This window comes from Mytilus edulis, chromosome 1 (assembly GCF_963676685.1).
Source record: "Mytilus edulis chromosome 1, xbMytEdul2.2, whole genome shotgun sequence".
NCBI lineage: Eukaryota > Metazoa > Mollusca > Bivalvia > Mytilida > Mytilidae > Mytilus > Mytilus edulis.
Genome location: NC_092344.1, coordinates 21,375,233 through 21,385,397, shown reverse-complemented (window position 1 = coordinate 21,385,397; position 10,165 = coordinate 21,375,233). Strand labels below are relative to the sequence as shown.

At 32.8% G+C, this 10,165-nt stretch overlaps 1 protein-coding gene across 1 annotated transcript; it reads left to right on the top strand.

Moving 5' to 3' along the window:
* Positions 1-1,463: 1,463 nt before the first annotated feature.
* Positions 1,464-8,296, top strand: LOC139519264 (cysteine and tyrosine-rich protein 1-like). Its single transcript, XM_071311229.1, has 4 exons — positions 1,464-1,560; positions 2,852-2,915; positions 5,932-6,107; positions 8,009-8,296. Exons 1-4 carry the CDS (start codon positions 1,506-1,508, stop codon positions 8,209-8,211), a joined length of 498 nt encoding a protein of 165 aa, XP_071167330.1. The 5' UTR covers positions 1,464-1,505; the 3' UTR covers positions 8,212-8,296.
* Positions 8,297-10,165: the final 1,869 nt, after the last annotated feature.

Here is a 10,165-nt window from a genome sequence, read left to right as displayed (position 1 = left end):
CTCGAGGAGCATTTTTACAAGTGAAAGTTACAAATATATTTACATTATGTGTGAATTAGTGAAAAATCGAAAATTTACGAAAAAGACAAATAAACCTGTTGTCAACGGTTGTCAAACTTTAGATGAATGCTGATCAAAGTCAAAATTGAAAAGAAAAATAAGGTAGACACTTCGAAGATTATCAATTGAGCCTGTAAGATCGAGCTGATATTCGAACTAATGGATTCAGTACCACAACCCTTTTTTTATAGGAAATTTGTAACAACATAGGAAATAAAGAGAGGTGGTATTAGTACATTTTTTTAATGAGAAAAAAAGAGAAAGAAATGGCACTACATCAATCTTGTTTTCATACGAAATCCTGCTAAAGCGTCAGACGAGAGGAAATCCAGAAATAGTCCTCATACAATCCTTTTTTGTTTAAATTGAAAGTGAGATCACATGTCAGTTTTCAAAACAATATCATGTATTTTGAATAATGTTTTCCGGTTTCAACACTGGGTTAAGAAGTATAATTCATGTTCTAGTGGTGCATTTATTCTAACAGTATCAATTCTAATACACCATATGCGCATTTCGACAATGTTTGTCTCTTCAGTAATGGTCGATGCCAAAATATTTGAAAACCAAAGACCTCATCAACCCAAAAGGATCTAAAGTTTATCTTTTTAATAAGAATCATAAAAGTAAAAACATGTTTGATTGGTTTATAAATTAATGAAATGCGACATTTCATTTCGATACCCTTTTGCTGTAACTTCTGTAATGTCAAGTTTATTTTTTAGGACAGATCAAAATTATGATTTTTAGGTTCTAGGAAAATTGAACACCGGCTACATAAACAGAACCTTTCAAGCTATATAAAAGTTAACTATCATGCCGATTTTTCTTGGCATGTTACACACAGATCATATGAACATAATTTCATAATTATTTATTAGAATGTTATTTTTCTTTCGTAAAGGACCTGGCTAATGGCGAATAAAGAGTGAAACAACTGATATCTGATTTAGCTTTCTGATTCGAAAAACAATTAAAGATATCATTTTATCTGAAAAAAATCAAGAGAAAGTAGAGAACGAATTTCCCCTTACAGAAGAAAGATCATCAAGAAGTACTGTGAACTATTGTTCATTTATGATAATCCACTATAAAAATTCGTCAAACACACAGCTGAAGAGCAATGAAAAAACTGCATCACATGACAATGTAGTTTCTCATAAGCTGGATAAAAAATTCAAGAAGATCTCATATGACGTTCCCTAATACAATGCCATGCCAATTCTTAAACATGACCATTATGTTTTGGAACATATACAGAAATTATTATATTATATATATTAGAACTAATACATGACCCAAATTTATATATACACATGATTAAGTCTTTTATTTATTAACAAACGACAATAAAAAATACAATACAAATGTCACTTTCTTTTGTTTTAATAAGTGAATATAAATCTATCACTGCGTAAAAATCTTGTTCACGTAATATTATCAAAATGGAAACTATTGAAAAACTTTATTTCATGGTCACTTTTTTAATTTTAAACTCAGGTCAGTAAAATTAATGTATACCGGTATTCATTATGCATTAGAAATAATTGGTAAACACATTGCTTTCAAAATTAGAAAATGCTTTAAATTTCGTAATTTACCGATAAATTGCAACATTTTGTGTACCTATTATCCATTATCATGAAAAATTACAAATATGTTCTAATAATGTAGAAATACCAGACAAAAGTCTGAATAACACAAAAAAAACCACATTTTCTAACACATGTTATGTAGGGGGAGTTGTTATCGGTAACACAGAACATTTGTAATTACAGAATAATTGTAATTTAACAAAAGAAAACAAAATAGACACTGAGAAGACAAGAACTTTCTTACTTTCTTAAAGTGACAAAAGTTTTACAATAAAACAGACTTCAAGTGTCATATTAGCCCTTACTAACAAAGGCAAAGTGCATTTTTAATATCTTTTTAATAACGTTTTTCATCAAATACCTGAATTGAACTAGATAAGTAGAATAACAGCAGTTCTGTTTTTGATATTGACTGTATCAGCAAGAATACCAACCAAGCTCGCAAGGTCGAGCGGATATTCGAACTAATAAATTCTGTATAAAAAAAGATAATCGTTCATTCATCTTAAGGTTCATGTGGACCCTTTGGCTAAAATAGCTGTGTTTTCACCTCAATATTTACTCTGAGTACAGACAAACCTGTTCATCTGGAAAAGTTTTGAGGCATAGCATGCCCTAGATAAATAAAATTCAAATGCATTCTATAATTTAGAAAAAGTTTTTAGCTTAACTGGATTTTGCAGTGCACTTTTTTCGTCCCTGCAGAAGATGATAAAATTAACAAACAGTTGAGTTTCACTTGATATAGTCCACCCAGGTACACAGTTTAAATCTCCAATTATTGTCGAAGTCAATTATTACAGCTCACTTCAACTATTACCTATGTGGAAGTTCTCAAACCTCTTTTGGAGGAATGAAAATTAGTTCAACGCAAAATCCTGTTAAGTTTTTTATCAGCAGTTTTAGGCAAAGGGTCTCCATGAACCTTAGCTACAATGATTATTTCTGTATTAGAACAGCTTATTTAAGAATGGGAAAAGCTGAATGATTGATGATCGGCCGGGGTGTTGAGTTGAGAAAGGTACAACATTTTGTTCTTTCGATAGCCGCATAGTCGAATATATTTTACGATATAATTCGTTTCGGTGTAGAATTCGAGGTTGAAAATAGCCAACTGTAGTATGCCGGTTTTCAAAAGTAATAAAATCGATTTGCTTGCATGCGTTTATAAAAATGTAATCTTTATCAATTTCCAGTTTCTCACGTTGAAGGATATCGTCGTTACTACCGTAGCTACTACTATTATTCCAACGATGGCATGTAAGTTGAATGTTTATTTATGGTCTTGTAATGGAAGAAGATTGTTTTATACAAATTAAAGAATGCAATTACAGGAGGTTGATATACCTTCATGAACAATAGACAGATGTATGACTGTATTTCAAGCGCCAAATTGTTCCCAGTTTAAAAAAGAAAGAAAGAAAAAGATGAGACAGAACAAATCAAAAAGTTATTATCAAAGATCAATTATCAACACTAAATTCTCATAATGACGAAATTTCCGATACCACACAAGAGAATGCTAACGCGGCTCTTATCTAAGACGCAAACAATACTTTGTGACGGGTAAATAACAAAAGTATAAAACAAAATTAACATACGAAGATCGCTTAGTTCTAGAAAATTAGTGTAAAGCACACGATCAATCACAAATGTCAATCCTTTATGCAAAAAGGACACGGCTTATGGTTGGCTTATTTGGAAATTCTGCCAAGAATTGATAATTATCAAAGGTACCAGGGTTATAATTTAATACGCCAGACGCGCGTTTCGTCTGCATAAGACTCATCAGTGACGCTCATATCAAAATATTTATAAAGCAAAACAAGTACAAAGTTGAAGAGCATTGATGATCCAAAATTCCAAACAATTGTGCCAAATACGATAAGGTGATATATGCCTAGGATAAGAAAATCCTTATTCAAAATTAGTTTTATTCCAAAAGACGTCAGTGCAATAGGAAAAAATAACCACATAAAAAATACGACCGAGTATATATATGTGGAAAGGTTTAAAGGTTAAAAATTAAACCAAAACAGTTGCCTGGGTTCATACAATTGAAATTACATCCCAACTCCTTTGTTCTAACAGGGGTGATATGGGTCGTTTCGGAACACCCCTACCACCAGATAACCATACAGATTCAAAGTTTCTTTATAGAACATATTTCTGGTGTCGATACATGGAATCGAACTCCAGAACATACGCCCGTGAAGCCACGATTATACCCCTTCACCAAGGCGGCTGAATACAAACAAACTGTTAATTAAGAAATAATTGATGCTTTATTTTAGTTTTAACATGGGTAGGCATTATATTCGTGATTATTTTTGCTCGAGGGATAGTGAGGGCTAAAATAACACGAATATGATGCCTACCCATGTTAAAACTTCGATAAAGTATAGCTTGCATAAATTATTTCGATTATGATTAGGACAATTAAGTTAATTTCTATGTCCGATGTAATGAGTGTAGATCGTATGTGTAGGCTCTTCCAAGAACCTCATTGTTTTGTTTGTAAAAAAGCAAACCCTATGATTTTTGAGAGGGAGTAGTTTGAACAGCCAACATGAACGGGTATCGTATCTAGGTCAAATATGTCAATTTCGGAATGCAACACATTACAGTCATAATAAATGAATTAGTAACAACAATGAAATATATCAAATGCATGCCAATTTGATAAGATTTATTATTCTGCAGTAGTCAATATACGCATGTGCAAACACATTTTATTGGATTTAGAGCATGGGTTTGTTCACAAAGCGAAAGAAGCACGTCATATTAGAATGATGTTAAATATTAATCCCACTCGAACTTGATGGGTCAGTGTAAGATCACCCTCCTGTCTGCGTCCATCGGGGTGATTTTACACTGACACACCTAGTGCTCATTGGATAACTTCTACGTTGTTCCTTGTAGTAGTACAAATCAATTGCTTATCGATTTGAAAGGAATACACGACTCGGTTATTTGTTTACGAAAAAGAACATTACTCAACAAATGACTCGATTGAAAAAGAACATGAATGATTCAACTAATTGTAAATTGAAAAAGAACACTATGCGACAATTTGTCGATTTAAGTTTTCTCTACATTATCAAACATTCCCGTTTTGTATTGTTTATGCTCTTGGTTTCTCGTAATATTATTCATTTCTGAATTTTAGTATAGTTAAGCTTCCCAATTCTATCGAATACAGCTGCGTTTTATATACATATAAAAAAGACACAGAAGATGTTAAAAGAACAATCAAAACCACAACAAGAAAGAAAAACAACAATAAGACAAAACAACAGTCTACAAAATAACACAGAAACCAGAAGACTAAAAAAAAAAGAAATCCCATCTAAAATTTGGATGATCACAATTCTCTATATCTTGCACCCATAGTGTTATCCATGGTAAGTTTAAATTCGGTGCTGAGACTCTGAAATGACATTTATCAGGATTTTCCTAACTGAAAGGGAAATTGCCTTTTATATTGTAGTCAGTATAACACTCGACCCATTTTTGTTTCTGAAAAACAAAAAAAAATAAAAGTCGAAAAGGATTTGTGTGCTCATTAGTTCAGTATCTGTAACTAAAATTAATTAGTGATTTCACAAAACAACACTTTCTGAGGTTGTTACGCTTCCGAATATACAAAACCTAATATGCTACAGATGTCCACCACTAACATAAAGATCATGATGATAATGCAGGATTATTCAGGATTATTGCTTTACCGTTCTGATAATTGATTGGACTGGTAATGTAAATATAATTATACATATACATATTCGTTACATAAGTGCGTCAAGTGATGTCCTGTGTTGTCTGTAGTTGATTGAAGATGTTCGATGTTGTTCTGCGGTTTGCATGTTGTGTCAACTATTATTTTATTTGTTTGTGCGTTTCTCTGTTCCTACATGTGTTTTTGCAGTATTTTTTACACGTAGCGTTGTCAGTTTAGCGATATTTTTAACATTGCCGTATAGGCGGGAGGTTTGGCTAGCATAAAACCAGATTCAATCCACCATTTTGTCTTAAAATGTCCTGTACAAAGTCAAGAATATGGCAGTTGTTTTTAAAAAGTAAAATGACAAAATAGTTCGTTTCTATGTATGTTGGCGTTTGTTTTTGTTACACTTCAGTGTTCCTGTTCCTTTATTTTCCTCTTATAGTTGATGTGTTTCTTCGGTTTTATTTTGTTACCCGGAAGTTCAAGAAAATCCAATATAGTATCGGAATAGTTATAAATGCCAACCAGACAATGATTAAAACTTTTTTTCAGATCTATTGGTGCGATTGTTGGTATTGTGATTGGTGGTCTATTTGTCATAGGAATAACGATTACTTTCATAGCCGCCCTGTGTGGCGCTTTGTGTTTCAGCAAACGATCACACCGATCTGTAACCAGTGTTCCCAGCAATAATATCGCAGTGGTAACAGCACATCCGGGATATCCTCGTAAGTTAAAGGAATATGTATGATAAGAGCAATGAAATGCTGTCTACAACATTAATAATGAGATTACTGAATCTTTCAAAATTATTCAAATTATATTGGTAAATGAATCTGTTAATATTATGTAGACATTTTGGAACAACATTGTCAGTATTGACAACACTTTGACGTTTTGTATAGTTAACAACTCCTATTTGTACAAGTAAAAAAACACATATTTTACCACAAATATTCGTTTTACATACAAATATGTTGGTGAAAAGTTAGATTTAATGACGTGAATCTTTCTCAGCTTTTGTAGTTTTATATAAAATACCTAGCAAATATGCCAAAAAGATGTATCATAATATCATAATGATATCCGATAGACAGTTCACATAACATTTACCAAGATTTTGGTAGGTGTATTGTATTTTTTTTTTCGTGGTCTTTGTATATAAAATTGACGAAGCTTTTTAATATATAAAAGTTATAAATAATTACTTGCTACTGATGCAGATCTTGTAAAATTGTCTCCAATGTAAAAGCAAACATCAAAACTAAATTTGGTCTATCCTTACCAAAATTTAGTGTTCGCCAGGTTGAATTAGATCAAATCCATATTAACAACTCAACCATTGTGGAAAAAGATAAACACTTTTGAAATGTAAACATTTACGAATGTCTAACAAATAATACTATCAGTTTCCATTGTAAACGTCGCGGTAGGGTTAGTTTGGTCGTCCGTTACAACTTCCAAGCTAACATTAAAAACAACTGCAAACCCCAAAATCCTTACGTTATGATACTAAGTCGATATAAAAAAAAAGGAGGTAAAGTATTCCCACTAAGAATTTGTATTTTCATGCGATAACTAATCGGTTACAGCATTTCCGAATATATATATAAGAGGAGAAAAAAGTCCCATCTAGAAATATATGGAAAAGCCTCCGAAAAAGCTATCAAAAGTTTTTATCCTTTTATAGTTCTAATTGTGTTCTTTGACCTAATGTATGCACTATGAAAATATAATAATAACCAAATGTCCAAATTAGGAAATAATTGATGCAAGCTATACTTTATTGTAGTTTTAACATCGGTAGGCATTATAAGCGTGATTATTTTTGCCCGAGCGATAGTGAGGGCTAAAATAACACGAATATAATGCCTACCCATGTTAAAACTACAATAAAGTACAGCTTGCATCAACAATTTCGATTTTGATTAGGACAATTCAGGTAATTTCTATGTCCGATGTGCATATTAAGTGTAGTGCGTTTGTGAAGGCTCTTCCATCAACCTTTCTTTTTTTTTTTGTAAACAAGCAGACGACTGGCAACGTAATTTTTCAGAGGGAGGAGTTTTGAAAAGGCCAGCATGAACGGTTGTCGTATCTAGGTCAAATATGTCAATTTAGAATTGCAACACATTACAGTCATGATAAATGAATAAGTAACAACCTGTGCATTATTTAAGAGTTTGGAAGTGTTTTCAGTTATTGGATATCTTAAATGCATGCCAATTTGATGAAATTCTTTATTCTGCAGTAGTCAAAATACGCATGTGCAAACAAATTTTACTGGATTTAGAGCATGGGATTGTTCTTAAAGCGAAAGAAACACGTCCTATTAGAATCATCATTCATAGACGAAACAAACAACATTTACAGTAATTTAATATAAAAAAAACTAAGTAAAAGAATAAAAGATATGTAAAATAAAGTGCATTACCTTTTGGTAACAATGATTCAAATTGCTTAGGAATAGATATGAATGAAAAAGATGTTGAGTATACTTAGTATTGAAATGAGATAGTAACAGAATTGTAACAAAAAAAAAAACACAAAAAAACGTCTTTTTACGACCAACATAAGACTTCAACAATACAATTGTCTATAAAATTTCACCATTAATTTTTATTTTTAGAAATGCAGCCAATAAACAATCAATTTTATGGACCAGCAAACCAATTTCCTCCACCACCAGCATACTACGAAAGTCAAAATCAAACACTTCCAATGGGAACAAACGTTTTTCAGACACCATCTGCTCCAAGGCCTGACAGACACAACTCAGAATCAGCGAATCCTTTCCTGACAACAACAAACTTTGGAAACTATAAAAGATAAAAGTCTTATTTGAATAATTTCACTAGATATTCGAACAAATTAAGATTTTTTTTATGTTTTTGTTGAATAAATTTAAACTACGCTGCACCGAAATTAATTATTTATAAAAGTAAACCAAGTTATAAATTGAAAACACCGGTGATATCTACAACCTCAATTGAGTGAAACCAAAGCTCTTGCTAAATATTTCAAAGTTTGGTGACTATGTTGAACGCATCTGTTCAATCGAACTTGAACTAATGGATACGACGGATACATTTTAGTCCGTCTCTTATCGAGACTTATATCTAGAAATTGAAAATGATAGCACGTTGAACAAACCTTTACGAGAAATGGGATTATTTCAGCTTTCCAATTGTGATCTTTTCTTTTCTTTGAAGTCCCATTCCAGCAGTGCCTCCATATAGAATATATTTCAGTTCCAATCAAAGTATTACAAAGTATTCTTATCCTTATATTTGCTTACAAGTAAGCTATTATAAACCCAAGGATTTTAATTGATAAACAATCTTAATTTTGAAAAAAGAATTGGTTGGGAATTAGTCGTCATTTTGGATTAGCTATACTTATCTCAGATGACCACTGGTACGTTCCGATTTACTCTAACTAGCTCTAACTGAACATCGGACCAACGTCTGTAAAGGAAAGTGCGTACAAAACACTTGTTAGACCAATAACAGAATACGCCAGTCCTGTATGGGATCCATACAACAAAACAGAAATAGACCGATTAGAGATGGTTCAAAGACGTGCAGCACGTTATGTGATGAATAAACACCAAAATCACTCAAGTGTAAGCAAGATGCTAAACCACCTAGAATGGAGATCACTCGAACAAAGACGAAAAGATGCAAGACTTACCATGCTCTTTAAAATAGTAAACGAGAAAGGCTGTGACAAAGGAAGATCGTTTGATTCCACCTAAACGATTGTCAAGAAATATGCATGACAGAAGCTTCCAAATTCCAGCAGCATCAAATGATTACCGGAAATTTTCTTTCTTTCCACGAACCATCAAAGATTGGAACAGTCTCCCTCCTGGGGTAGTGTCAGCGCCGTCAGTCGAGGTTTTTAAAGCCTCGGTGGACAAAGCTGAACTAAATTCAAACAATATGGGGGAGGGGGAGGGGTCCGTATGCGCAACGAAGTCATGGCAAAATATTCAATTAGTTGATTGTGGCCATTATCCGGTAGAAGTAGAAGTAGAACTACAATTCCGTCCTCTTTACCTCTATTGTAACATCACAAAGGAGACTTATCACCGAACTTGTATTTTCCATGATTATCATGAAGGGTGCCACATGTGAAATAGGATATGCTGATCCTTTCGAAGACGATCGCTCATTAAAAGATTTTGTGTTGCTTTAACTTCAGTTTTCATTGTTTTACTTTGTGCTTTTCATTTCAATGCATGTGTTGTTCCTGCATATCCTTTGTCTTAAAAATTTCATATTCGTTCAACTGTAATGATGATTGAAAAATTGACATGACCGATGGTTGAACTAATTTGATGAAGTCTTGGGGTTAGATAAGAGTCTATTAAAATCCGATATTTTGTCAACTGTGGAGAATCCCCTGATTTTACTTCGTCTTTGTTTTTTTGTACTGTTGTCTTTTTTGCGTTTTTCGTTGTTCGCAATGGCGTTGTTAATTTCTCTTCTACATGTGAGTTTTAAGTCTTCGTATATATACGTTTATTCCGGCTCTAATTTAAGACATTAGCACAACTTCTCTTGTCTCCACTTCCATCTACGGAACAGTTACTGTGTTTTGAATCACTGTTATGTTCAAAACAAACTATCAAAGTGACACTTGTTGCAATTCTTTTCACCAAATAATAAGTAGGGAGGCCAGAAAAGATAGTCGAATATAGACTTACGACCGAATATAAGGTGATATGTGGACCCTTGACTCGCTATAAAGAGTCCGTTTTTAATAACCCGCACAGTGCAAC

What these genes read in the sequence shown, in the direction of transcription:
- LOC139519264 (XM_071311229.1), top strand. Translation starts at nt 1,506, where the DNA reads ATGGAAACTATTGAAAAACTTTATTTCATGGTCACTTTTTTAATTTTA. An exon ending in TTTTTTAATTTTAAACTCAG is followed by an intron (nt 1,561 to 2,851) that starts GTCAGTAAAATT and finishes ATCAATTTCCAG; the next exon opens with TTTCTCACGTTGAAGGATAT. An exon ending in AGCACATCCGGGATATCCTC is followed by an intron (nt 6,108 to 8,008) that starts GTAAGTTAAAGG and finishes TTTTATTTTTAG; the next exon opens with AAATGCAGCCAATAAACAAT.